Source organism: Cordyceps militaris (genome assembly GCF_000225605.1).
Source record: "Cordyceps militaris CM01 unplaced genomic scaffold CCM_S00003, whole genome shotgun sequence".
Lineage (NCBI taxonomy): Eukaryota > Fungi > Ascomycota > Sordariomycetes > Hypocreales > Cordycipitaceae > Cordyceps > Cordyceps militaris.
The window spans coordinates 3,901,085-3,927,928 of record NW_006271971.1 but is presented as its reverse complement, the minus strand read 5'-3'; the positions used below and the strand labels follow the sequence as shown (position 1 = coordinate 3,927,928).

Genomic DNA, 26,844 nt, shown 5'->3' with positions numbered 1-26,844 from the left:
CCGTCGTTACGGGACTGTGGGGATGCGGCGCATTCAATGGCGAGCCGACGGTGAAATTGCTTGTGCTTTGGATGGCTGCTTCCTTGGCAGGAAGGAAACTGCAACTAGTCTTTGACGAAGCGGAATGGGCGTACGCAAGTTTATTTGAGAACTTGGTTGAGCGAGCTTCCCTGCACACTGTGTCAGATGTCCTATCGCTGCTGAGATCGGTGCCCAAGAACACGCCAAGGCTGGGGGTCATACAATGGCTCATTGATAAGTACTAATGCCAAGGCCATTTCATGGCTCATTTTGAAATGCAAATTACTTCGTCTCGACTTGATCAGAACCTCACATACAGGGCGATTCGCTTCCGAGATACAATCGACAGTTGGAACTCCATAGTTTCTCGTGACATTATTACCTGAAATTATCTATTTCAGTCGCTGAAACGAGTCAACTTTATGTGCTGTACTTTGGTTGAGGTGAGACTGTTCCCCGACCATGCCTCTATTTTGGGCCAATATCAAACAAAAGCAGGACCAGTCACTGGTCTATTCTATCAGAGATTTCCTACACCACACTCACTCCTGGAGCAGTCTGTGTCTTGGGTGTTGCGCGTCGGAAGTAGGCTCGCTTCATCCACTTCCAAGACTCGGTCCCCGCCATCCACACACCGACCGAGACGAACACGACTGCCCACTCCCATGTGATGCCAGTATGCAAAAACACGACGTGATTCAGTCCTGGGATGTAGATTGTCGGGAAGACGACGGCGAAGACGATCGTCACCGAGAAGAACAGGAACTTGTTGCTCCAGAGGTGCGCTGCCCATGCGCGCATGCCGCTGGGCATGTAGAACAAGGATCGGCGAAAATCAATAAGTTCCCAGGAAAAGAGCAAGAATATCCACGTCATCGTGGCGTAGCAGGTGGCGCGCGCACGAAACACTTGGTCGCACGCGGGAGAGAAGCTCCTGTTGCAGTCGACGCCGAGGTTGCCGTTGTCGAAGCCGAATAGGATCGTGGTAAAGGAGCCGAGCACGCAGCCTGCCATGATCAGACCGTAGACGACCATGTCGAGCACGAATTCGGGGGTAAAGACGCCGTATTGGAGCTAGACAGGTCAGTCATTCGACTTTTTTTGTGTGTTTTTTTTTCACCACGATAAAAGACGTACGTTGTGTGGAGGGCGGTTCAAGATATCAGGGACCGCCTTTTCAAAGCCGAGGCCGGTTTCCGAGAAGGCGGCGGTACCGAGAAGCATCCAGAGGATTTCAACCGGCGACAGAAGAAAAACCGACACACCCTGCCGATCCTTGAACGAGAGGCCGACGAGCAGCGAGATGACGAATCCAATATTGGCGGCCAAAACGTGCAGGATGAACTTTTGGATGTTGTCAAAGATGCGGCGTCCCTCCTCGATGGCGTTGAGAATGGACGCAAAGTTGTCATCCGTGAGGACAATATCCGACGACTCCTTGGCGACGTCGGAGCCGGTGCCCATCGCGATGCCAATGTCGGCGCGCTTCAGGCTCGGGCTGTCATTAACGCCGTCACCTGTCATGGCCACGTACCGCCCGCGGCGGTGCAGTGCCTCAATCATGCGCACCTTGGTGCTCGGCGCGCACCGTGCCACCACGAGCGGCAGCTGCGGGAGCGCGTCCATCTGCTCGTCAGAGAGCGCGTCGAAGCGCTGCGCCGTCATCAACAGCGAGGCGGCCACATCGGCAGCTAGCGCGTGCAGCTCCTTTTCAGGCGGCAGGATGCCGACGTCTTGGGCAATGGCGCGCGCCGTCTCTGGGTGGTCGCCGGTCAGCATGTGCACGGCGATTCCGGCCCCGTGAAAGGCCCGCACGCTCGGCGCCGACTCGGGGCGCGGCGGGTCGTAGATGCCGACCAGCCCGCGAAACACGAGGCCGTGCTCGACGGTAGCGCGCGGTGGCAAGCTTGCGCCACGGGCAACGTCGGCTTCGGTTATGCTGATGTCGTTGATCTTGTGGGCCAGGGCGAGGACGCGCAGACCCTGGCTGGCGAGCGCTTCCATGTTGGCCAGGATGTTGTCCTTGGCCTCGTCGGTCAGCGGCTGCATGTCGTTGTTGTAAGCGATTCTGGTGCAAATCTCCAGCACACGCTCGACGGCACCCTTGGTGAAGACGTGCGTCTGCTTCGATTCTGTATCGCGAAACACGACGGACATCTTCTTAACATCGGAATCAAAGGGAAACTCGGCAACGTGGTTCCACTTGGCAGACGAGCCCTCTGAAAGTAGAATCCGGTTCCAGCCGAACCGTGACGCGAACACTTCGATCGCAATCTCCGTCGGTGCGCCACGGGCCTTCCATTCACCAGACTCCTTCTCGTCGGCATCACCGCCCTGCTCGAGAGTGGCAAGGTTTGCTAGCGACGCAATGTTGAGGTACCACTGAAGAGCAGGTGTTTGGGTGACGTGTTCGGTTGGGATGATTGTCGTCACGGATGTGCGCTTCTCCTCCGTTTGAGTCATGTGCTTCGGTTCAGTCGTTGTCAACGATACTTGGCCCACTGTTGGATTGTACACGTCATTGCCGGTTTCGACCGAGTATGTACCACAGCCTGGTAACCAAGCTTTGCGCACAACCATGCGGCCCTGGGTGATGGTGCCAGTCTTATCAGAGCAGACATCTGTGGGATTGTAAGCGGCTGTCCAGATGATAGAATACGCCACTTACTAGTAACTCCACCAAGAGCCTCGAGACTTTGCAAGTTTCGTACAATGACATGGCGTTGCAGCATCTTTTTGGTTCCGGCCGCCATTGTCACTGTGAGTACCAGAAGAAGAGAGACCGGAATGGTCCCGATGGCTGTGGTGACGGCATAGAGAATGACATCAGTCTGCGTATTGAACTCGTTTGCGCCGAGAACAATAACGGCACAGACAATGGCAAAGGCCAAAAGCCCGAGAAACAGCTGCGCAAGCTTTCTCTGCAAAGGAGTGCCCACCGTCAGGCCAAGAAATTCGCCCAAGGCCGCCACGGTACCTCTCCAGACTCTCTTGAACGGGGCATCTGCAGCGCCCGCGTCTTGGGTAGGCCTGCCGTGACCCTGCAAAGCGCTTGCAATGAGGCCGATTTCCGTACCCATTCCAGTCGCAAAGACGACGCCGCGCCCACGACCTTTTGTGACCGTGGTGGAGCTGAAGACGACATTGAGGCGATCACCGGGGCCAGTGTCCTCGTCCAGGACGAGGGCGGGCATCTTGGACACGGGCGCGGCTTCGCCCGTCAAGAGGGCCTCGTCGACCTCGAGGTGGACGGCGTCCAACAGCCGCATATCCGCCGGCACGGCATCGCCCGTGCTGAGATGGACCACATCGCCCGGCACCACCTCCGCGGTCTGCACGGTGACGGTGGCGCCGTCGCGAAACACGCTGCAGGTCGGCGTGCCCAGCGTGCCCAGCGAGGCAATGGTGCGCTCGGCCTGGAGCGTCTGGACGTAGCCGATGAAGATGTTGAGGAGGATGATGCCGCCCAGGATACCACCCTCGATCCACGCGCGGATGCCGAAACTGGCGGCAAGGGCGAGCAGCAGCACCTAACAAAGCAATGTTAGTCTGCATTAAAAGCCCCTGGCAGCAATAATTCACGGGACTGTTTCATACCAAGGTCATGGCGTTGAATATCTGCTCGATGAATATTTTGACGGGCTGCACGCCCTTTTTCTGCTCCAGCTCGTTGCGGCCGGCGCTGGTCAGTCGCTGCGCAGCCTCGTGCGACGACAGGCCCGACAACGGGTCTGCGCGAAGCTGCTTGAGCGTTTCCTCGCTGCTCATGCTGTGCGCTGGGCGAGACATGGGTGTGTTGGATTGTCCAGAGACATGGGCCGCTGAGGGCCGTGTCTCTGGTGCTGTTGAACTATTGCTCGACATGATGAGGATGGGTGAGTTGAGAAGAACGAAGAATTGGCAACCATGGGGAAATGGAAGGGACATTGATATAGAAAGAATCATGAAGAGCTACTCGTCATTGTGTCTAAAGCTGCCAAGACTAAGCTATGATTTTTGAGTTTCGCTGTACGCAGCAGGGCTGCCATTCAATAATCTGTACAATGGAGATGCCAAGCATGAACTTTAGAAACCCAATTGGGAAATAATTGGTTTGGTGGGTCTTGGATTGATCCCTTTTGCCTAATTGCAGCAAATCCCCGCCTTGAAAACCATCTCGGATCGCTAGTTAGGTTCCGCTACTCCCGTAGTCGGCGCTTTGTGTTGTGGACGAATGCTATTTTCATCGGACGAGTTGCCCGGGAACAAGCGAGTTTAAAGATTTCTGTAAATATGACCATCGATTGGACAGCGGCATGTCTGAAAGGAGAGGGCGAGCTGGTACCGGGCCTTGTCGCCGTCTTGTGTCCCGGCTTTGTGTCCCGGCTTTGTGTCCTGGCTTTGTGTCCCAGCTCCGTGTCGTACGCTAAGCCGTCTTGGGAAGCCAAGTTGCATCATGATGCAGCCCTACAGTCCAGCACTTCCTCTTCTGCGGCTCGGCCCCGGGTCGGCTGCCTTGCTGCCCGTGCTGTGACTCATTCTGCTTTTGGCCTGCCATTGTCCTCACTGGGTACCTAATGGCGGTGATGGACGACATAATCTGTATAATATCTGCATGTGAGGCTGTGGTAGCAGGCGCTCGAACAAAGCTCGGATGCTCGCAGGTCGATTAAAAATTTCACAGTCGTCTTGACATGCGCAGTCGAGTGGTAGTGATGAAAGCTCGGTACCGAAATCTTCCCACACCCGCGTCCAGGTTGATTGATCTGACCGATGGATGTATATTTCCGCTCGGCAGCACTGGCATACCGTCTCGATCTCAGAAGGTCGGACATCCGAGACACCGTCTGATCGTTCAGTGACAACCGTGGGTCGATCCGACGTCAGATTGCTAGACTCGAGCTCCATGAGATGCTGATGGCAACAGGGACGGCATATCCTAGACCTCAATGTTCGCGGAAAGACTGCTGGTTCCAAGTAGAAAGAATCCCTGTAGACCAGAAAGCGTCCTTCTATAATGCAGGGGGTCATGCTGACGCTGACGCTGACGTCTCCAATTTGGACAATCCGGCAAAATTCTGATAACACTAGCTCATACAAGTGCCGAGAATGGTTTGGTTTTAGTGAGAATATCTTTCTCATATACTTGAGTGCGAGCTGGACATGTACTGGCTGGAAAGAGGTACATCCTTGGTTGTCGTACCGGGCAAGTCCACGCCTCGGGCACTTTGAATTGCCCCGGGAGTGGTCAAGGGGAGACGAGTCTGTCAAATTTGGGTGAAGACAGAGACAAACATCACATACCCAGACGTCCAATCTGTCTCGGTTTATGTATTTGAGCAATCTTCGAAGTTCGTTGGGAGTTGGAGTTTCAGCTAATCTGTGGCTAGCTTCAACTACGTGGTCTGGAGCGGAAGCGTCTGGGCGACGAGGAGGTCTGCTTTCGGGTGGCGAACCGTAAGGGGGTGACTGAGCAGGCTCAAAGGGCGAGTTCAGCACCCTTATTTCGCAAGGTCCAGCTGTGTGGACCTCATCTTGTAGGTCAACAGCAAGGCTCGAGGTTAAGGGAGTATTTGACGGCTGTGGTAGCGGATCCATGGTAAGGAATAAGCGTATTGGGAAACGAAAGAAACTATGGAGGGGTAACTATCATATGTAGGTGTAGGTACTTGGAAAGGAAGGAAAGAAGGAAGCGAAAGAGAGGCTCACCAGGACAGGAAAGAGAGCAAGCAGGGGCAACTATCATGGGTACGCGGTAGGAAGGAAAGAGAAATACGGGGATGATTTCATTCTTTCGAATTATTCCTTTGTCTCTTTCGATTCGTCTCGCCAACGTCCAGGCGCACCGAGGTTTGGCGCCGCGAGGCCTGCAAAGCATATTTACGAGAACCTATCGACACCACATCGGAGGAAAGAAACCTAGTAAGAGGCTGGCGGGAAATTGAATTATTCGTTTTTTTTTGATGCCGAATCTCAATGATCAAACTGCTGGAGCATCAACATAGTCTCCCGACGTTCCAACAAGGATAAATAAGCATCTACAACCCAGGTCAGTTCCAACTTCATCCCATCTCATGGGTGGAAAGGAGCTATGTGAAAGGACTGAAATACGTACCAGCCACAAGCCATCGTTGAGAGAATAATTTTAAAGACTTTTTGAGAGTTGCCACGTAGCCAGCCTCCACGCCGCTCGGCTCCTCAACAGCCCGCTGTAAGTATACGGACGCGGCTTTGTAGTTGACGTGCAGAACGAATGGGGCTATGATATTTTTGACAGCCTCGTGTGCTCCAAGAATTCTCTCGGCCATTTCTATCGTTGATTTTAGGACCGATGCGCTCTCTGGGGAGAGCGTGGCGTCCGGGTGCGAAGAGTGCTGCTCCGAAGTCGCATCGTGAAATGACGTAGGGTGATCCAGAAGAAGAATGGCACTATTTTTGTATTCTGTTAGCAGGGTAGTAAGACTCTCTTTTGCCACAACATCATACCTAAAGCAAGTCGACATTTGGGAGCAGAGTTCAAGTCGGCGCGCGCGGGCTTCGAGGCGAGACACGTGAACCAAGGCAAATATCGTGCGGCGAAGCTGTGTCGAGTCGTCCGCACCGACTGCTACATCTTGAATCACCAAGCTCAGTAAATGAGCAGCCTGCGCAAGTCGCGCAAAGCGTCCCATTTCCAAGGTATTGGCAGAGCCCAGGGTGCATGCGTCCTCTGGTCCAGCAGTCTGTACAGATACGATTAGAAAGGGCCTCTTGAACGGTGTAAACGGAGGGTTAAGGTGCAATCGTACCCCATTGTCCCAGTTCTGGTCATCAATGGGAAGGTAGTTGGATGTGTCGGGGTCCGGCGTCACGAGCCGGCGTTTCGGATTGGCCAAGCTCATGAATCTAGCGAGGTGTTAGAGAACAGGCAGAGATTTCGGTATTGAGCAGGGGTTTCGAACCTATCCATGGCAAGAATAGTCCACCAAGCACGACGACACTCTTCCAAGTCGAGAGTCTCTATTTTGGCTTCGACATGCCCACTGACAGAACTGTCGACGCCGAGGGCTGCAGCATACCGTGCGCACGACGAAATGGACATAAACGCAGCAGGGTAAATGCCATGTCCCAGTTCGTAGCAAGCGATGAAGATACCGGCTTGTAGAACCAGCAGAGAAAAGATGCCCGAATTCTGGGCCGAGTGTTGAAATTGCTTGGTTACCTCGTAGAGTTGCGTTTGTGGCGTCTTGGTCACCACGTCGCCGCTGAGCTTCATGGCCAGCAGTAGCAGATGCAATTCAGCTCGGTTGTAGGTCAGCCTCTTGAGCAGCAGCTTGTAAAAAAGAACCTTGGACACTATTGGCATCCAAACGTGCACAGTGGCGAAGTGCTTCTGCGCTATCGTCCGAATGTCGGCGATGCCGCCTACGGTGGCGGTGATGTCGTCCGTCAGCAGCGAGTCAATCTGAAGGGCAGGAAGCTGTAATTGAGCATGACGAAATACGTCGGGGTCCAGAAAATGTTCGGTGACGAGACGTAGTTGCTGTATCTGTGCCGCGCCCGGCTCAAGGGCGTCCCGGCTCTGCGTGCTGGCCTGTGATGGGCTTGGTGTGTTGAGTGGCGGCAGCTGCTGTGGTGAGGACGATGACGATGCTTCCACGTGCTTTGGCCGGACTTGTCTGCGTTTCCGCCGCTGCGGAAATGTGCAGGATATGTCTTTCCTGCAGTTCAATGCTTGGTTAGAAAAAGAGTTTCTCATTCTCCTCTTGGAAAATCGGCCTTCGTCACTGAAGATCGAGAGCTTCCTTCCCCATGACGTACTGTGCGCAGAGCGTGCACTCTGGTGTGACGCGGTCGCATTTCCGTTTTGCTTCGCGGCACTGCAGGCACGAGTACCGCGAGCTCAAACGCGCGTTAGAAATCCGAGCGGACATTATGGTTGATGATGAGGGACGGATAATATTGAAACGCCACCGCTGCGGAGGCGGAGATATGCGCACGAACGGCGATGTTTACGTGGGCATGCCGAGGCTAGTGCGGACTTATGCGGACCTATGCGGACCTACAGTACAGCCCGTGGAGCAGTGAGCTCATTGCGATGAGCCGTCGTATTATTGCATTTCTAATATTGGATTTACAACATTCTGCTTAGAAATTCCATCATTGCCGAATTCACGGCAATCCTCGACAATATATAAGGACTCAGCGAATCCTCTTCTCAAGTGAATTGCTGCTTCGTTACACACCACCACTACACTCAGTCTACACCACCACCAGCACAACACAACTATTCAAGATGACAAAAGATACTCTCCTCGTGTGTATTATTCACTACTTCAATTTCTCCATGAATTTTCTAACCAAAAGCAGATTACTGGTGCCACTGGCATGATCGGATTCAGGACCCTTATTCGTGTACTGGAGCAAGGCAACTTCAATGTCCGCGTCGCTGTGCGCTCGCAGTCAAGCTACGAAAAGCTCCTGTCCTACAAACCCATCACCCCCTACATTTCGCAGCTAGAAAGCGTTATTGTTCCTGATATTACAATCCCTGGCGCCTACGACAAGGCTGTCAAGGGAGTCACTCACATCATCCATGTTGCGTCTCCCATCCCCAGCGCAAACACGGCTGATTACGAGGTCGACTTGATTCAGCCTGCCATCCAAGGCACCGTTGGGATCTTGGAGTCGGCGCAAAAAGTCGCCGGCATCAAAAAGATTGTCATCACTGCTTCTGTGGCATCCATCGCTTCAACGGCGCATGGCTCATCCAGGGCCCCAATCAATGGTAAGTGCACGTACTCTCTTCAAAGATCTCCAGGTCAGGCTAACGCAATCTACAGAGGAACATCGCGTCACCGGAATTACGAGGCCGTTTGAAAATGCCTTTGTCGCGTATTCTGCCTCCAAGGCGCTCTCGTTCCAAGCGACCGACGAATTCATCGCGAAATATAATCCAGCATTCACCGTCGTCAGGATCCTGCCCACCTTTGTCGTCGGGCGCGACGATACCGTGACCGATGTGGCTCAGATTGCCAAGGGCACCAATGGGAATGTCATGGGCCCTCTCCTGGGACACCCGCACCAGATACCGCTGCCGGGCAGCTCTGTGCATATTGACGACGTTGCCAAGCTGCACGTTCTGGCCCTGGATCCCGCAATTTCCGATCACCAGAGTTATCTCGCCAGCAACCCTGCCTCTATCGAGTGGGCCGAATCATTCGACATTGTCAAGCGCAGATTCCCTGACGAATATGCAGCGGGGTTGTTCAAGTTTGACTCGATTCCCAGACCGGAGTCTGGCCCCTTTCCCGTTGACAGCTCCAAGGCGACCAGAACATTCAATATCAAGTTCAAAAACTTCGAGGAGCAAGTCGTGTCTGTCGTTGATCACTACCTGGAACTGGTCCTGGCAAAATAGAGCACCTATTACCTAGGACGCAGGGGCAGACTGTGACTTGGGTATCAATGGCCCTGTCGAATAGTTGGAACTTTAACTTAGAGATTCTGGCCGTCATTTTGCTTTATTTATAGTATCTATGAGAGATTTATAATAATTATACATTTGCGAGTCGGTGGCGCTACGGTGACATTTGAAATGAACAATAGAGAACGCGTCAGTTATAGTACCGAGGAAAGTGTTCCTGTCAACTCCTTTCATGTCGCTGGAATCAAGGTTCGATGTGCTCACTGATCATGGGATTCTGACCAGACCAAGACTATCATTGGAATGGTGGCCGCTACGCAAACGGAAACCTTGTTCCTGCGGTCTTCCTTCTGAACGCTGGACGACCGCAGTACTCATAGAGCACGCTCCCTCGCTTCGTGACGGCTACGAAAACTTACCAGTCTTTTCTCCATTAAGGAACATGGGAAAGTTTCTACGCCTCTGCAACCAAAAATGTGGACAGACTAGAGGCGCTGTAGGGCCCCGCGACGTGCATTCTCTTGCACGGCGCGCATCAGAATCTTGAGATGCGAACTTTGCAGCTCGACGTCGGAGTGGAAAAGATACGAGCGAGAGAGCATCAAGCCATCTCTAGATGCCGGCATTGTCAGAACAAATGCAAGGACAGGACCGATCGCCGCCATCGCAAAATTGCCATCGGCCAGCTCTGTCCGACCATCATATGTTCTGAGGAACAGCCCCGAGGGCTAGGAATCGGAATATGTTATCGCGAACGACGAGACTCAAGGGCGACATGCTAGTGATTATTGGAACAAGCCTGTGATTCACTGGCCCAAGGAAATTGGCCCGACGACTCGCATTTTGCATCGGTGCCATCCCCAAGTGGTAGGTGCCACCTGGCAACAACAACACATAGGCTAGCCACCACTCCGCTGGATAGCTCATAGAATATATTATCATCTCTTTTTTATTTATAGTTTTCCCTAGAACCTTACCGACTTGTTAATGACATGGCGCCTTGACGTCTGCACATAACCTTTGTGACCACCACCCTCTAAGGAAAATAGTTTTTCTTGTTCCGAATTTTCCCTTTTGGCTCCTCGGTAGAAAACTTTCTTACGGAATACTATTTATTCGACCATCTCCCGTACACTGGAGCGTCCGATATTCCAAAGCTTAGCCAAGCACTCACCCGCAAGAGGAACAAAATTCAAGCTCCAGTCTGAGTGTGAACAAGATCTCGCCAACCTCTCTACTTGCTACTACGGCCATCTTCGTGCTGCATCGCCATGGATGTGATAACAGACCACTATATCAGACCGGCTTTTGCCATCATTACCATCTTGATGCGGCCCTTTGCCCGGCTCGAGTCCTTCTGCCTCCACCTCCTCGACATTGACCCCTCGACCACCTTTCGCATGCTCCCCGTACAAGACGCGCATGTCGAGTTTCCCGCCATTCTCCCCAACGGATTGGCCTTCATATGGATCCTCCTGATCCCGAACCTTGTATGGTGCGAAGACGATCCTGCACGCTGCAATATAGTAGCCTGCTTGCTTTCAACTCTGAGTCGCCGCTGCAGCCGTCGCGTGCGGTGGCTGCTCATGTTGCCACGGGTCTGGCTGTTCACGGCCTTTTTCAACTTTACCATGGTATCGATTCTTCAAGATCCGGATCAAATTCCTTTTCTTGTTGTCAAGTTGGTACTTTCCGCGTGGATTTTATAACTATTGTTGGTGTTTCGGGAGCTCTGCAAGAAAGCGCAGGGCATCCACGCTGCGACCACGGTATGCTTGCGTCAGCTGCCGAACCCCGGGCGATGTCATGATAACGGACTCAACCAGCTCTATTCCGTGCGTTTTTACACGAAGCTAGACGTTCTCTCGGCCTTTCGACCAAGTTTTACTATTGCTGGGAACATCTGGCTTGGCTTCATCGGAGACCGCAACAATTTAGTGTATACCCATAGTATGCTGATTAAATGAACAGTCCGCATAACCTTGGCGCTGACTCTACAGAATGTTTTGATAAAGATGGGCGGGAAACATGGAGAGCTAGAGGCAGGAATTTGAATAATTATTGTTGAACATGTATCGACAAAGGGCTTTGTATAGCACAGTATTGTAAATTTGTACCCATGCGAGTGCTATGGCTCAATTCCGAAATCATGTTGAAGTAGATTGTTTGGCAATGTACCAGGTGTATGAAGAATAGCTTTCGCATCACAGTTTCTTTTGTATTATTTTCGATTGGCGTGGAGACCTTGTTGGTGGATTGGAGAGGCGTGATATGACCTCGGAAATGGTCTGTCGTGAACGGATGTAGGCTCACTGCATTGCGGTCAGTCCTTGCGGTTAGCCACACTGACCAGCCATCATAATAACGAGGACTTACTCTTGCATAAAGGTTACTAAGTAGCAGACATTGTGGCACTCGACTATGCTCGATTATTGTCAAACCGCGGCGTCGGTCGTACAGCGCCAGGCTGAGGTCCTCATCGGCGATGGCAGGAAAGCCGTACCTGGTAGAAAGAACAAAATCTATGATATATTAGCGACCATATATTGCCTCTTACCTTATCGCGGACAAATTGGGCCAAAAGAGACCCCGCGTTTGGCCGTCGGAACACATCCTCATCTGACCGCGACGATGGTGACCTGCAAGACTGGTTTAGCCATCGGACAAGGTCCTCATTTGGCTGGGACGCGGTAGTCCGTGTCCTTCTTTGATCATCGGATCAGATCCTCATTTGATCATAGGCGAAGGGGCCTTGTATGGAGAAAGATATCTTTTAGCATGACGCAAGGCAGAAAAGCCGTGAAAAGGTTTCAAAAATTTGTCTGAGCAGGTGGCTCTGTAAGAGCTCCTTAGCGGATGCGAATGCTACCGTCCCGCTGTCGTAGAACTGGGGTCGTCAACCTTCCATGGCACCTAGGAAGACGATGGCAATCTCAGACTGAAAGCAATCTGCTCAGATGAAAGGACGGTGCCGATCACGATGAAGGCGCCGAGGATGGCAAGCGCCGCAACGCCGACTTGACTCCGGATGGTTTGTCTCAAACGAGTATCTAGCAGGGGGAAAACAGGTGCAAGATACTGAAAGATTGGGCCAGAGTTTCGGTCGATCTGAATGATAAGCCATATTTCAGCAGCGGCCACAAGGCAGGTAGAGAGGAAGTTCATGGTAAAAGCAAAGCAAAAAATGAAGATGGGGCGGCGAGTGCTTGGGTCAACAGCTGATGATTCGAAAAAGAAAGAAAGAAAAAGGAAAAGACAGCCATCCTTTTAAAACGGATTTTCAATCTCGGATGCCTACAAAATCTTGGAAGGTGCACCCGTTTGCTCTGCTAGCTGGTGATGCTGCAGTTGAGGAAGGTCCCGCGGGATCGGGCCGACAAAATGTGAACAGTTGGTCTGTTCCTTACAACCGTCGGAACTGCCAGATAGAGACCGTCTATGCTGCTGTCTGGAGAACGGGATTTGATCATGACGGCATCTTGGATATTCTTCAAGCGTGCTTTCCCACAACCCCCAGCCACGAGCTCCCTACGGAAGAAGAGGCCATCCGCCGCCTGGTACGAGAGCGTCTACCACCGCCTGGTGAAAGTTGTCCGTCGTCCTCTTCCTCATGCACCTGTTAGGAGGACAAGGACTAATTGCGCTCCGAGGTCCCCATCCCCCATCATCACCCGCGTTGGTGAAGCAGGGGCAAAAGATCCTTGGTCCTGCTGAGGAAACATGGGAGCACCTTGCTACTGACCTCTGCTCCCTACTTGCCAGCCGCAACGGCTAGAATATTGGAACTAAGCTCCGGCCTCTTGTCACGCCGCCTTTTCACACCTCCTCCGGCCGCGGTGCCGTCCGCCGCTCCTCCTGCAACACGCACCGCGCACTAGCCCTATGACGACACAGGCCGCCGTAACACGTCGAGCGTCAACTCACCGAGTTCTTCGTCCTATTCCTCGTCTTTAGCGTGGCCGCCGACTTCCTCGGCGAGTACTCCTATAACCAGCTATCCATCGGCGGAGGCATCGTCACGGTCCGCCAGCCCCGGTTTCTCCAGCGCTGTCCGCAATGCTCGCTGTGGCTGATCTTCAACTAGAGCCTAGAGCGACTGGGCATATCGTGGCCGTGATGCCTGCCGTTCGCACCGTGTACAAGACGTCGTGATGCCGCGTCATGTTGCTTGTGCTGTCCGTGGCCGGGTAGGTCGGCGTGCAGCTCTCGTCGGCGATATGCGACTGCGTGATGGGGCTTCTGCCTGCGCGGAGGGGCAGCGAAGAGGTGATTGACTCGGGCACGCTGACAAGACCATTAACGACGATCTCAAGACGGTGAAAACATTTACCGCGCCGGGTTGGGCCGTGGCAGCGGAAGACGTGCCGCTTCGAGTCCGTACTGAGCGGCATATCAAATATACCGCAGGCTATAAGCTTGGCCGTCGCCGACCAACTGGTTGGATCCTTCAAAGACGATCTAGAAGGCATCATCAGCACCTAAGAGTACTGTAAGTCCATCAACCATGCCGCTTCTCCGGAAGACGACCGGCCACCTTGAGCCGCGAGCACCAAAGTTCCAGCTCATCTCGTCTGACATGGCCATATTCGCCTACATAATCTACTTGTTCTATCCGCCGTCGTCTGCCTCAAGCAAGTCATCATAGCGTGCGGGCGTTACCAGACGTCCAAGGGTGCCCGGCGGCTGTTTACCAACATCGTCTCCATCAACATCGTTGGCGTGTTTTTGGTTTGGACACCCGTGGCATTCAACAGAGACGTGCTCAAGAGCTCCATCAATTTCATTGCTCTTACGTTGCCATGGTCTTCGCGGCCCTGTTTCTCGCCGAAACCATTACGCCGTTGCTGGTCTCATTCGTCGAGGTCATGGTGTCTGGCGGCAGCTGGCTGAAGAGCAGGGTGCGCCAGAGGAAGAGTGGCACAAGTGAGAAATGTGCAAAAGCAAAGCATTCACCTGCAGCGTCGTGATATTGAGCCGTCAAGACGCGGAGCGAAGAAATAGAGGCTTTTAGGAAGAGAAGCACAATTCAATACGACAAAGCTGGCAAACCAGTACTTCGTAGACGCAAGTCGCAGTACACGGACATGAAGGTTGTCATCATTTAGATCTGTTACTAATTTTATTGATGCTACGGATACCAATTACCTGTGTTGAACTAACAACGGCACCACTGCACCGTACGGCGACCCTCATTATGAAACGTCACCGTAAACGCCAACTGTCGACCCTGGCGTCGCAGGCGAACCCGCAACACCCCTGGTTTCAACCCACCCAATTTATAGCATTTGCCCTCTGTATTCCTTTTAATGATTCCCAAAAACACATCTTCAACCATCATCACAAAAGAACAAGAAATTGTCGAACCATTGCAATCGCTCTTCCGTGGTTGCAAAAACCCAACCACCACTACCGACTACACACAACGGTCTCGGACACGCTGCAAAAAAAAAAAGCACATACTAGACGCGGTTAATTGAAAACGAGACAAAAAGAGGGAAGAAATGGCCAAATTCGACTTTCTCCGATCCGTCGGCGCCACGAAAGAGGCCGTCGCCGTCCTCAACGACCAGCCGTTTCTCTTCACCAACCTCATCGTCGTCCTCGTCGGCCTCGGCGTCCAGGCCGCCCTGCTGTGGTACATTCACTACGCCACGCTCAAGCCGGGGCAGAAGAAGAAGAAGGAGAAAAGGGTCGGCGCGGCCGCGCCTGCTGGGAGGGGAGGAGACAATGCGAGGAAGTAGTGTCGGGTGATGGGGGGTCATTCGTTTTGTTCTCTTCTTGCCTTGGTGGTTTTTCTTTTGGAGCGGTTTGGCATGTCATTCGGCGTTTTCCTTTTTCCCTACGATCTTGGTTGGAAGCTGGCATCTTCACCAGATTAGGCGTCAGTAAAGCACATCGCTCATCGCAAATTGGATTAATTTACAGTGAGATGAATCGTCTCTAAATACCGAGATATGTCTCTAGTGTGTCAATATCGCTCCCAAATTCTATAATATTATCTGTATAGCCAGACAAGTAACTGCTTCCCTCGCCGATTTGCGCGGCTACAGCGAATTCCCCTCCAGCAAGAGGGAGAGCCTCTTCGAATACATCGGGGTAAATTTGTACGGTAGATGAAGGCTCCTCCCTGTGCTACATTTCAAAGCTTTCGTCTATGCCGTCCTGAAAATTCGGGGACAAGAGGTCCTCTCCAAAGCATATCAAGTTCGACCCCAAACCATGCTCAGGTCCCGCATCGCGCACCGCCCCAACTTCATCTTGTCCGATAGTCCTCATTTTTGGCCCAGGCAAGCTTGGTGGGTTCACTTGGGAGATGATAGAATGCCACAGGTGTTTTTCGATACCTCCGCGGTCAGCGAGATTCCAGAGTTTCCGCTTCAAGGCCGGCGATTGGACAGTGGTTTGCATGGCAGTCAGTGCGCCGGTAATGGTTGACATGTGCTGAGCTCGGTCTGAAATAACCTAATTAATTTAGCCACGGACGTTACATATTCTCAGGTGCGTACCTTGATATAAGGCACATTGAAGACTGCTGGAACAAGCCTGGCCAGGGCGTGTGCTGTGTTGCCTTGCCTAACAGTCATATCTGTCAAATGCCTAGCTGAGCCAGAGACAAGAACCGTTATTGCAGCCTGCAAGATGTTATAGAAGTCTCTGTTATGTACATAATTTGTCATCGTAAGGAGTTCGCGAGATTGATGCCGATTTAGATGGCTCGTCCGCAAGGGTTCAGCCGCTTGATGGCCAGTCTCGTCTCTCAACTCATTCATATTGGCGCGCTTTCTCTTTTTCAGATGTCGTGTATTCGGTGTCTGTGTTATTTCAACTTGACAGCGGAGATCCTGGAGCTCTCGTTTCGCTGCCGTCGGCGGGCAGCTCAGAGACGCCGACACGTCCGGGTGCTGCAGAGAGAAGCTAAGCGCCGAGTCCCCAGGTACTTCGCAATACCGTACTCGCAATTTTAGACGTTCCCAAATCTAATTCCTCGTCAATCCTCCATCGTGTGCGACCTGCACAGTACGCAGGACATACATTGCAGCTTTCAATCCACCTCGCCACTTGCCCCATGTCGAGACTCTGGCCAGAGACGCGACCAAGCAATTGAATCGAGATGCGCATTCGACAGGGAGTTGCCGGCAGAATCCAGAGCTTGTCTTCTCTGCGCAACCTGATGATGTCGTCTGCGCAAGATATGGTAGCAGTTCCTGGTGAAGTGTCGCAGAACCGCAGCGATGTGCGCAGGTCTGCCTGCAAGCCCGTTTGTTGGCTCCAGACAGTCACTGGCGGCAATTGCACGGCGCCCATCGCGAAGTGTGCTGAAAAATGAACGTAAGAGAGCCACTCGAGGCGAACAACTTCTTGGGCAATATTTGATTCTGAATCGAGATTATATTGAAGGTGTAAAAATCCTGCGCAGCGCCTTGCAGACTTGCCAGCTGCGCGCCATGGCGTGCCTTCCAAATTCGTTCAGCACAGCAAACGCAGTACATATTCAAGCCCAACCAATGCTCACAAATGTGGCTCTTAAGATACGAAATAGAGAGGAGGTGTATATTGTTAGATAGTATGAGAGTGTAATATGCCGTCGTCAAAATAATAGAAAACGCTCAAATATGGGGCCGATGTCTACATGTCGTTGGTAAATAACAGGATAAGAAAACACTAGAGGGCAGTAACGGTGCTTCGCAATGTATATATGTTCTTCTTGCGGGCGGCACAGCCGCAATATGCATGAAAAAGAAAGGGGAGATTCGTGGGCAAGCGTAAGATATATGATGGTTATAAAAGGGGTTCGTCCCCAGCAAAGCTTTGATCTGCCAATCTCTATTTGGCAAACCAGGGAAACTTCTTCTTGGCTGGGTCAAAGACGCCAATGGAGTTGCTGCTTTCCAGTTCGATGCTTCGTTGGTAAATTTCCTAACATTAAGTTAGTGAACCTAGTCATGTCATCAGCACCGTTGGATTGTTACGGCGTACCTCGTCATCTGTGGGCATCCGACAGCCCAAGATGAGTTCGCGAGTAAGCATATTCTTGACCAGGTTCGGATACGCCGTGCCTTGACTCTTCATCAGTGGCAACAGTACATCTCCCAGAACCTCAAACTTTCGCCAGTTGACCCGTTCGCCGTTTGGGCCGACAAAGGTCTTGCTGCCCTCTTCAGCGTTGACCAGATCCCGCAGATGCAGGGGAACAAAGGGGATTCGCGGCAAAGGAGAGTTTTCCCAGGCTAGGCGGTACGCCGAATGGCTCTTTTGCGTGCTCATGAGAATCACAGCCCGGGCGAACCGCTTCTGCACTTCGGCCGACACAAGCTGCCTAGTCTGTGCCAGTCGGTGGATGGCGATTCCGTTGATGCCGGCAAGCACGGCGGCAAGACCGTTGTAGTTGTTGAGTTGTCGAAGCTTAATGGCAACATTCATAAACTTTTCCAGCATTTGCGCTCTGTGCTTGGCTTTATCGCGAAGAAGAATCAGGTTGGCGACCCATTTTGCGATATGGTTGAAGTGATTGATCATGCGATTCACATTCTTCAAGCTGGTGGCCTTTTCTTTTTGCGACGAGGACAGACTGACGTAGCGAACAAAGTCTCGGATTCTGATGGACGAGAACAGAATCCAGTCAATTCTCGTCAGCTCATCGGCAATCTCATCGTCTGACAGATCCATGAAAATGTGGTAACGCGTCTTGTTCATGGGATGCAGGTCTGCTGGTTCAAGGGATACTGCTTCTCGTTCATATTCGTCGTAGGAATGAAATTGAACTTGGCCGCCAGGTTGGCCGGCAAAGTCTGGAAGCAAGGTAGCCTCAAGGCCACCATCGTGGTCTTCGTCCACCTGAAACATGCCGATGCTAGCGGAGAGCTCTTTCATCTCCCTCGATAGCCTCTCCTGGTCATATTCTGAGCCGCTGTGGTCCGATGTGGCCCAACCCGTGTCATCATCTTCGAGCGTACGTCTCCGTAGGCTTCTTCTCATTTGCTGGGAAGCGACAGAGAATATGGGCTCTGCCGAGAGATGCTGGATAAATTCAAACAAGCTCTTTCGGGTCGAAATTTTGGCAAAGTCACCGGGGTAAAGCGAAACCCATTTGGCGATTACTTCAATGATGCGCAATTGGGTAGCGGTTTTGGAGAGGTAGTGCGCGGTCTTGTCATCCCGTACACGATCAAGACGGGCTAGGATTGCAGCGAAAAGCTCGGTGGGTGTGGTGAATTTGCGGTATAAGCAAAGAAAAATATCCGAGAAATTATTGTCTGCACGGGACAGTCTCAGCGCAAGAAGGCGATCGACGAGCTCGGCCATGGGGACTCCGGTCATCTTGGGTTGCTTCTCGACAAAGCTCTCCTCACTCCGCTGAAGAATAGGAATCTCGTCGGAGTATGTTTGGCCCTCGCTGTCGGATTCTTCCACATCGAGGAAGTAGTCGGCGCCAGGTTTTTCGGTTCGGTAGGCCTGTCCCGAGTTCTTCGAGGCACGAGCGCGGTAGCTTTCAGTGTGCGGCGTACCAAAGCTTCTGAGGACAGAAAGTTCAGAGCTAGCGCGACTATGCTTGCTTTGTTGACTGATGGGACGCCCAGCTGATGTGTCTGGTGCTTCGAGGTTGACAGCCGATTGCGCGCGTCGGCGGGGAGCGGTTTCGTTGTGCTCTGCAGTCTTGTTAGGGTGGCATTGGTGGCTCGGAGGGGCAGGCGTACCCTTTCTGTAAGCAATGGCGGCTTTTAATATGGCTTGCAGGCAGGCCCTTGATACATCTGGCTTGTCATAGGAGACCTTGTAGGTACCGATGCAGGGCTTGAAGATTTTGTGGCCAGCGACGCCATCGGCATCCACAACCCAGTCGTCCTCGTCAATTTCGCACTTGCAAGCAACCAGGATAGAAGGCAGGCCAGCATTCGTAATGGCAGCTACAAGCTGATTAGCAATGGCGCAAAAATGTTGGTTGTGGGACGTCGTTCGTCGGGAACGCACTCATGGCCTGAGGGAGTGGTCGAACGGATTCGGTGTTGGTGACATCATACAGGACCAGGGCAGCGTCAGGGCGGGGGACGATGTGGCCATTGATTTGCTTAGGCCATTGGATGGTCTGAGACGAGGCGGTCTGGTCGAAATTTTCGAGATCAAGCTCGAAAAGCGAAACGCCGTGGGTTACATTGTCGACAACCAGGCGGACGCTTGCGGAGCTGGCGATGGGTGGCCTGGATAAGCCGAGGACCTTTTGGATAAAGGTAGACTTGCCAGCACCAGCAGAGCCGATGACGGCAATGGTGAAGCTTTCCATTGGAACAGCTGTTTGCGCCTGGGAAAAAGGCAAACGAGGACAAGTTAGCTGTCTGGAACAGGGAGACTGGGAAGAATTCGAGGCTTCAAAAAGGGACGACGCCGCAATTGTGGCCGTCGCGCGGGCTGATTGGTACGTCCGCCCGCGAGAGCGAGAAGTCGGTCGGTGGGCGGTGCGGCGCATTTGCTTGCTTGCCAATGGTAGCCTCCGGTGCAGACAGGCAGACCGCAAGCACGTTACACCTGTGGCACAGGGTACGGAGTAATAGTAGACAAAGACAAGAAAGACAAGAAAGACAAGAAAGACAAGAAAGACACCAGCACGCAGAAGCAAAAAGAAAAAAAAATGACGTCGGGAAAATGCGTACCTGGGGCGCTTATGGGGCTTATTGCAACAGACTCGCGACAAGAAAGAGGCCAGTGTAGGCAGGCCACCTCTTCATCGCCACCAGGGGCTGGCTGTGGTGGTAGTCGTGGGCAGCCGAGTGCGAATGCGAGGCTTGCGACAAGTGCGACAAGTTGAGTCGGGCACTTTGCTATCCGGCGTCGGGTTGCACCGTACTGTACTGTACGTGTAGCACAGGAAGAAGGGGTCCTCGATGATGGATATACAGATTCGTGATTGACCCTGTCGGGGCCAGGAGTATCGGTCGCGGGATAGGCAGTCGTAAGCGTCTTGATAGTTCAACGGGGGGGGGGCCGCGCGGAAACGGGTGCGGCGGCGCTGATGGGTGATTGGTAACTAGCGGGCGAGGCTGATGCTGAGAGGGCCAGGTGGGTGTATGTAACTAGTTGATCGTTTTGGCAGCGACGGCGCGCGATGGGTGATGAGATAGATGTGCGATGAATTCCACCAAGGAATCAGCTGTTTGCGCAAAGGGGGGAAAGGAACGACGATGAGGAGGCCGAGGCGGCGGCGGCGTCCGTGGCGGCCTAGCCAGAGGCTGGCTGGGCTCCCCTGCTTGGCGACGAGGCGCGGCGAAAAGGCGAAAGGCCCCGGAGGAGGGGGCGGCAAGGCTTGTGAGATTTGTTCGCTTGATGCGCAAGGCGTTGAACTGCGGCGGCCCGCCCAAAAAGCGTCGTCGTCAAGGGTTGCGGCTTGCGGGATGCGTCACCTGGAGCGGCTGTTCGGTCAGCTCCATGGCAAGTTCCATAGTTAGTGCAAACGAGAAAAGAGAGGGGGTATTGAAACCATGTTCGCGCAATGCACAAGATGGAAGACGGGGGAGGCAACAGGGAAGGATTGACAAGAAAAAAATAGGAATAGGCTTCAGACGCATTCGTTTGCTGCAACGGCTCAGCGAGGGTCCATAATAATAGGTAGGTAGTTGGCTTTGGTAGCTCGGTGCTCGGTCTGTCCTCTCTCAACATTCAACATTCTACATGCATCGTGGTTTCTGCCGACTCGACAAGGAGCCATGTCGTGACAGTCATCGAGTTGTATGTGCATACATACATAGATGGGCATGTGCATGTGCGCGCGCATAGCCCCCAGGAGACGCATCAACAGCCAAGAAAATAACTTGGACTCACCACAATTAATGACGGGGACGATCCAGGATCCAGCGTCGTCCTATAATTCGCCGGGTGGTAATTTGTATGGCGTGTTGTGCTATATCACTTCATCAGTCAGTCAGCCTTGGCCGACAAGGATTGTCACCAAAGAGCGACAGCCGCGGCGCAAGCATGCGGGATCCCGAAAGTCGGTCCAGCTAGCACCAAGCATACATACATATGTATCCCGTATTGACCCTCCCTATATCTTGGTCCTGCCGTTCAAATTTGCAGCTTAATCTCGAGTTGCTGGGAACAATGCAAGCAGACAAGGCAGCCAGGAAGGCGGGGTGTTGATTGCTGTGACGAATTATCCCTACTGCCGTGTGCTGAGAGTGTGGCGTGACTTTTTTCTTCTTCCCGTAACAGTAGCAGTTCTACTAATAGTTAATCAAACGTCGCTGCGACACCATCCAACCTTCGCCAGCAACTAGTTCAAGACTGGTTCGGTGACCTCGTCTGGTACCCAGATGGGCTGTTTGGTCGTGCAGCGCAGCGATATATATAACTCGGAAGCGCCGAGAATAATATCCCAATGTGGATGCCCAGCTTGCTGCGGAAGCTGCCCGGAGGTCTGTTCATAAACCCAGATACAGCCCGTATGCCAAAGCAGGGAGAGCGAGGAGGAACAGGACAAAAACGATACGAGTGCAACTCGGGCGAAACAAGGGGACGACCTCTTTTGCCTCGACCAAGGTATCAGCGGGAAAGCTCGCCTGGCACAAGTAAGCTAATGACTTGATTACCTAGCGAGCTAAATAACTAGCCCGGCTGGTAAAGCTTGCGTTGCCCCTCCTCTCCGATCCCCGAGGCCCAGCCCGGCGGGTTTAGCCGGGGTTCACTGTTCCAGCTGGCAATCGTCGGCCGGGTCATCCATCCAGAGCCAGGATGACTACCTCGCGAGTGCGGGGGGTTTGCCATCCATTGGCGGTCATGTAAACTACAACATGGGCAGCTTTCGCCCTCGCATGCGGTGGCGAAAACCTGCCGGTCCTACTCCCATCCTGTCTTTAATAATTACTTGCTCGCTCGCTTGCCCCAGCAGGAGCAGCCAGCCACGCCCGTCGCAAATCAAGCCGCCGCGCCGACTCCCTCTCGCCATCGCTTCTCTCTCGCAGCCACGCACTCGGTGTATACGGGCTCGGGGTAACCACGAATCCTTGCATGATGAGGGTTCTTTTGTGAAGAACTGCCAGTAGAGGGCCGCCTTTGTCTTGGCAACCCTGCAGCGTGGCAGAACACACGCGCAAATCACATGCCAGTGCATACTCGTTGACGAAGGAACCTGGGACAAGGCTTTTCGCCCAGTCGAGTCCCATGTGTTTCTTAGAGAAGAAAAAGGCATCACTATGAAACTGGTGCATTGCCTGTCTTCTCATCTCAGTCGCCACGAACCGCAACGCTCCGATGAATGGCATGCCGCCGCCCTCTGCGCCATTGACAATTCCCCCGCAAGTATGCAGCCTGTAGAAGTTCGGAGGGAAAAAAAAGGGAAGCTATCGCTGCAGGATGCGGCTCAGCTAGTCCCAACAGCACTAGCTCTGCATACACGGCGGAGACGAGACAAGCCAGCTCTCGCCAATGATTTGTGATATCTGACAATGGCGCCCCCCCTCTTGTACGGCCGTGATGGCATGAAGCTGCGGGACAAGCAGCGGGACAAGCAGCGGGGAACATTGTGTCCCTGCTACCCGATACAGGCAGGGTGAGCGATCCCCGGCCAGATCGCTGGGATTTTTGATGACGGGGAGAAGCATTGAACCAAGGATCATGTCTCAATTATACGTTGGCCCAGTTCAGGCCCCGGGGGAACAGCTCCAAATCACCGGTGTAGGTGCGAATATGACAGCCTGCCATTCCGCGTCAACTGTTATGCACAGGTTCAAAGCGGCATCATTCCGCAAAGAAGCAAACAGAAGCTCTCTGTGGAGTTGTATATGTCATGGATCGAATCTTGCTCGCAAGCTTCAGTGCTCCCGCTCGTACTTGTCCGGGAAATCATTTCTTCCTCTGCATAATCATGCAATACACCTGAGGAGGGAACAAAGGTCAGTGGGCTCACCGTCGCGGACGGGTACAAGCGGGAAGTTTACATTTGTACACATCCATCGTGATTGGGCAATGTTACTGATGCACGGGCAAACTTTAGCGACTTTGCATCAGTCCACGTGCTGCGTGGCTAGGGATCTCTCAGCCTGACAACCAGGCTGAGGGTTGTTCATGAACCAGTTGCCCTCACGATTGGCGTGTCCGTCGGGGTACCATTGACTACTTCTCGACAGGATCTCTCTCGGCCAGTCGCCGAATGCCTGATTCCAACCTACATCGTCCCATGGCTTTGGCTCACCTTGCACCATCGAGGTCCATCGTGCTGACAGGCGCGCGCTCGGTTGGCTCCGTGCCACGCGGTGACGGCCCACTATTCACGGCTGGATAACAAGGCAGTGCGATATTGCAGGGAGCAAGGCCGCGGACGAGCTTAGGGATGTAGTTTTGCGTCTACCGCGCTTTCAACAGCCAGCTCTCATACCTAGGAAGGAGCAAACGAATCGCCAAATGAGAGAAATAGGCCAGCCTGTTCTGTACACTGTCAGAAGAGGCAAGTTTCTTGGAAGAAATGCAGCTAACCAAATACACCACTAGCCACTAGTTATGTATTAGCCTCCCATTTAGATGTGATCCACAGTCGGCTCACGCTTGGTCTTGGTTGAAGAACTCAGAGACCCTTTTTCTACTTATTAGGCCGGATGAGGTCAGGCTTCTTGGATGTAGCTCACGGCCGACGGCCGACAGGTCAAGGACAACGGAGCGGCGTCCGGCTGTCGTCCCTAGGAGTCGACTGCAAAATGTTCTAGCAACTGGACCAATTTTTTGATCAAAACGGCGCCCAGATGAAGTCGTGAATCAACCAACAAAGGAACGAAACCAAGGGGGGGCGCCAGGGCGGCAAGCCGAGATTCATCCCGCTCCACCACCACGAGGCCGAGAACAAACAGGTTTGAAAAGCTCTGCTCGTCATGAGTTGTCCCCATCCATCGCCTGAACACGTGAACATGCGTCGCATCATGCAGGGCAGTAAGCCGTCTCCGCCACCACCGCCTCGTTCGGAGAAAATAGCCCAGGAAACTCAGTTGCTTTTTGTCTCCCCCACGGCACCACCAGCGAGGGCCGAGCCTCTGGAGACGCGAGTCACAGCATGACTGTTTTTCCTTTTTCTGAGTCGACGTATTATGCACAGGCTTGGGTTTTTTCGATAGCGTCGATTCACGCATGAAAGAGTGACGAGGCTTGGAGGGGATGATGAAGAAGAAGAAGAGCAAACGGGAACTCGAGTCAGTTCTGATGGACTGCGGCATGTCACCTGCTCGTTTGGGTGCTTTCATAGCTGTGATCTTTATTATTATTGTACCTAGGAATAGGCCTCCCTCGCTGCGAGCCTCTCCCGTTTTCCACCCTACGGAGTCCTACCGGGTACCTACCTACACAAGTATTGGTCCACCACCTCTTCTCACCGTTTTGCCTCGGTTGAGAGTTGCAGTAGTTTCTCTCGAGGGAGATGGAGGCGCAGCCCCGCAAGCGCCTCTCTACTATGTAGTTGTTTTTAGTTACCAGTATGCACAACTATTCCCCAAAGCCAATCTGACCTGGGACGTGCGTTACCATACCCCTCTATTCGCGCAGGCCATGGATGGGGGTGACCCGGGTTTTAACGTGCGCTTGAAGCAGGGCTCATGGTAGCCCTGTTTGAACAAGTCCCCCGTGACCTTTTTGGCGCGCCCATGTCTAACCACCGCCCATGTCTCGGCATGGCGACTTGCATTGGCAGCTCGGTTATTTCTCAAAAGGCGGTTTGTCATTTCCTGCTCTGCAACATACAGAAATGGGAACCGCCCCCTCACTGGGACTCGTAAACACCACCTGACCTCAATACCCAGGTAGTTACCGAGACTGACACAGCTTGGAGAGCGCCGCGCGCTAAAAAAAAAGAAAAAAAAAGAAAAAGAGAGTTCAAGGCGCTTTTGTGGCTGATTCCGGTCCCAAAACTAGTTAATTAAATAAACGGCGCCTCCGTCTTAAACCTCGTGGCAGCTGGACAAAAGCCGGAGAAACCCCAACGCCCGCGACAAAAAAAATTGCTTTTGATATTTTTTCCCCGGTTGTGTGCAGGCCATGTACCCGGGTCATCGCCATCGTGCCATCACGGGCCTGAAATACAATCCACAGGGCCACATCCACTCACACCGTGACTTTGTCCGTCCACCGCTCTTGTCGCCCTTCCTCCTTCCTCGGTATTAGTGCTGCTTTAATTAGTACAGTTTTGTGACCCAGTAATAATAAGCTGTTTTAACTAGTTTGAATGCGGCTGGAAGGAAAGCGGCAAGAAAAAAAGGATGCTTGTTAGCAGTTTGCCCACGAATTACCAGTTGGCAACGAATAACGCCTTCTGCAGCAAACCACGAAAACAAAGGGTTTTTCCTCAGCAGACATCAGCCCAGGGCACGTCACTGTGCAGTAGCCTGCTGCACATGACTTACCGAACTGGTCCCTTGTCAGTTCCCCATCTCTCGGCTCCCCATTTTCGTCGATTTGTGACTTGTCGCCAGGTGAAGTGAGTGCTATTAACTAACGAAACACCATGGGTCCAATCCAATACTGGGCGCGCCCGCCGCCCTCGTGTTTTCGCTGGTGGTGGCTGTTCGTCTTTTCCCTCCCCTCCCCCCAAGCCGGGGGCGGATCGACATGATCGCGTGCCAAATGCGGCCCTTGAACTGTGATGCCAGTTCCCTCTCCGTCCACGTACATATTCGTTGGGCGCTTGGCCGCGGCCCTGGTTACCCCCCTCCCACATAATAAACCCACCACCAGCACGGTTCCCTGACCCAAAACATTCCTCACTTTGTTCTTCATTCTTTGCTTTAAATTATCGCTCTCGGGTCGAACCGCTAGGACCTCGGTGCTCAATTCGCCTCTTTTTTCGTCCTCGGCGGGAGAGCTTATATACTGTGCTGTCTTCCCACGCGCGGCAGCGACCCCAGCTACAGGAGGAAGACCCTCCTCTATGACACCCTCACCACCCTCACCACCCTCACCTGCCGCCAAACTTGGGAGTCGATTATTCCCTGGCATCCTGGAATTCCCAACTTCGATCACGACCCGGAACCCTAAATAAACCCAATCTCACCGTCCTCTAACGTCTTACGTTGCGGGCATCGCCATCCTTTGCCTACTTTTTTTTTTCTCCGTCTCGCTTCGGAACACTGGGGGCAGAGCCGATCCCCCCAACAGCGAAGGCCTGATCTTTTTTGGACAAGGATTCCCCGCAGCCGATATCGTCTGCCGTGGCGTCTTGGGCCACCGTGGCTGTAGAAGAAAAAGAAAAAGGGCGCCGCCGCCTTTCACCTTCGCACACGGAGAGTCTTTTTTTTGTTTCTCTGCCCAAGACGTTTGTCTCAGTTGTCTCTGCGCGCGGTTGCATTGTCCGACTCTTGTGGCAACACGCATTTGCACAGCAGATTTATACTGGCTCACACAAAAACACCAGCAGCAACTCACAGCATCTGCCGCCTCAGTCTTTGATACAAGCCGGCACGGGATCAATGGTTGAG

General features: G+C 53.0%; 12 protein-coding genes across 12 annotated transcripts; 7 read left to right on the top strand and 5 right to left on the bottom strand.

Moving 5' to 3' along the window:
- Nucleotides 1–552: 552 nt before the first annotated feature.
- CCM_04844 (sodium transport ATPase 5) lies at nucleotides 553–3,885 on the bottom strand (the record flags this gene model as incomplete). Its single annotated transcript, XM_006669990.1, has 4 exons — nucleotides 553–1,095; nucleotides 1,159–2,642; nucleotides 2,690–3,551; nucleotides 3,619–3,885. 4 exons carry the CDS (start codon nucleotides 3,883–3,885, stop codon nucleotides 553–555), a joined length of 3,156 nt encoding a protein of 1,051 aa, XP_006670053.1.
- A 1,253-nt stretch (nucleotides 3,886–5,138) lies between these two features.
- On the bottom strand, nucleotides 5,139–7,913 carry CCM_04843 (fungal specific transcription factor, putative; the record flags this gene model as incomplete). Its single annotated transcript, XM_006669989.1, has 8 exons — nucleotides 5,139–5,264; nucleotides 5,305–5,396; nucleotides 5,457–5,534; nucleotides 6,116–6,429; nucleotides 6,487–6,722; nucleotides 6,789–6,885; nucleotides 6,942–7,583; nucleotides 7,801–7,913. The coding sequence occupies 8 exons, from the start codon at nucleotides 7,911–7,913 to the stop codon at nucleotides 5,139–5,141; spliced, it is 1,698 nt and encodes a 565-aa protein (XP_006670052.1).
- Nucleotides 7,914–8,275: 362 nt separating this feature from the next.
- CCM_04842 (3-beta hydroxysteroid dehydrogenase/isomerase, putative) lies at nucleotides 8,276–9,400 on the top strand (the record flags this gene model as incomplete). The annotated part of the gene is made up of 3 exons (XM_006669988.1): nucleotides 8,276–8,296; nucleotides 8,350–8,767; nucleotides 8,823–9,400. 3 exons carry the CDS (start codon nucleotides 8,276–8,278, stop codon nucleotides 9,398–9,400), a joined length of 1,017 nt encoding a protein of 338 aa, XP_006670051.1.
- A 177-nt stretch (nucleotides 9,401–9,577) lies between these two features.
- CCM_04841 (uncharacterized protein) lies at nucleotides 9,578–10,138 on the top strand (the record flags this gene model as incomplete). Its single annotated transcript, XM_006669987.1, has 3 exons — nucleotides 9,578–9,655; nucleotides 9,692–9,747; nucleotides 9,970–10,138. The coding sequence occupies 3 exons, from the start codon at nucleotides 9,578–9,580 to the stop codon at nucleotides 10,136–10,138; spliced, it is 303 nt and encodes a 100-aa protein (XP_006670050.1).
- Nucleotides 10,139–14,205: 4,067 nt separating this feature from the next.
- Nucleotides 14,206–15,147, top strand: CCM_04840 (uncharacterized protein; the record flags this gene model as incomplete). Its single annotated transcript, XM_006669986.1, has 3 exons — nucleotides 14,206–14,329; nucleotides 14,381–14,457; nucleotides 14,899–15,147. The coding sequence occupies 3 exons, from the start codon at nucleotides 14,206–14,208 to the stop codon at nucleotides 15,145–15,147; spliced, it is 450 nt and encodes a 149-aa protein (XP_006670049.1).
- A 391-nt stretch (nucleotides 15,148–15,538) lies between these two features.
- On the bottom strand, nucleotides 15,539–16,711 carry CCM_04839 (uncharacterized protein; the record flags this gene model as incomplete). Its single annotated transcript, XM_006669985.1, has 3 exons — nucleotides 15,539–15,868; nucleotides 15,913–16,383; nucleotides 16,439–16,711. 3 exons carry the CDS (start codon nucleotides 16,709–16,711, stop codon nucleotides 15,539–15,541), a joined length of 1,074 nt encoding a protein of 357 aa, XP_006670048.1.
- A 519-nt stretch (nucleotides 16,712–17,230) lies between these two features.
- On the bottom strand, nucleotides 17,231–19,685 carry CCM_04838 (RAP guanine nucleotide exchange factor 4; the record flags this gene model as incomplete). Its single annotated transcript, XM_006669984.1, has 3 exons — nucleotides 17,231–17,323; nucleotides 17,384–19,311; nucleotides 19,376–19,685. 3 exons carry the CDS (start codon nucleotides 19,683–19,685, stop codon nucleotides 17,231–17,233), a joined length of 2,331 nt encoding a protein of 776 aa, XP_006670047.1.
- Nucleotides 19,686–21,067: 1,382 nt separating this feature from the next.
- Nucleotides 21,068–21,477, top strand: CCM_04837 (uncharacterized protein; the record flags this gene model as incomplete). The annotated part of the gene is made up of 2 exons (XM_006669983.1): nucleotides 21,068–21,124; nucleotides 21,145–21,477. The coding sequence occupies 2 exons, from the start codon at nucleotides 21,068–21,070 to the stop codon at nucleotides 21,475–21,477; spliced, it is 390 nt and encodes a 129-aa protein (XP_006670046.1).
- A 296-nt stretch (nucleotides 21,478–21,773) lies between these two features.
- On the top strand, nucleotides 21,774–22,823 carry CCM_04836 (uncharacterized protein; the record flags this gene model as incomplete). The annotated part of the gene is made up of 5 exons (XM_006669982.1): nucleotides 21,774–21,963; nucleotides 22,019–22,228; nucleotides 22,284–22,384; nucleotides 22,438–22,693; nucleotides 22,747–22,823. 5 exons carry the CDS (start codon nucleotides 21,774–21,776, stop codon nucleotides 22,821–22,823), a joined length of 834 nt encoding a protein of 277 aa, XP_006670045.1.
- A 185-nt stretch (nucleotides 22,824–23,008) lies between these two features.
- CCM_04835 (uncharacterized protein) lies at nucleotides 23,009–23,256 on the top strand (the record flags this gene model as incomplete). The annotated part of the gene is made up of 2 exons (XM_006669981.1): nucleotides 23,009–23,068; nucleotides 23,119–23,256. The coding sequence occupies 2 exons, from the start codon at nucleotides 23,009–23,011 to the stop codon at nucleotides 23,254–23,256; spliced, it is 198 nt and encodes a 65-aa protein (XP_006670044.1).
- A 141-nt stretch (nucleotides 23,257–23,397) lies between these two features.
- CCM_04834 (uncharacterized protein) lies at nucleotides 23,398–23,595 on the bottom strand (the record flags this gene model as incomplete). The annotated part of the gene is made up of 1 exon (XM_006669980.1): nucleotides 23,398–23,595. One exon carries the CDS (start codon nucleotides 23,593–23,595, stop codon nucleotides 23,398–23,400), a length of 198 nt encoding a protein of 65 aa, XP_006670043.1.
- Nucleotides 23,596–24,592: 997 nt separating this feature from the next.
- Nucleotides 24,593–26,404, top strand: CCM_04833 (uncharacterized protein; the record flags this gene model as incomplete). The annotated part of the gene is made up of 5 exons (XM_006669979.1): nucleotides 24,593–24,932; nucleotides 24,965–25,086; nucleotides 25,406–25,489; nucleotides 25,591–25,635; nucleotides 26,186–26,404. 5 exons carry the CDS (start codon nucleotides 24,593–24,595, stop codon nucleotides 26,402–26,404), a joined length of 810 nt encoding a protein of 269 aa, XP_006670042.1.
- Between the last annotated feature and the right edge of the window lie 440 nt (nucleotides 26,405–26,844).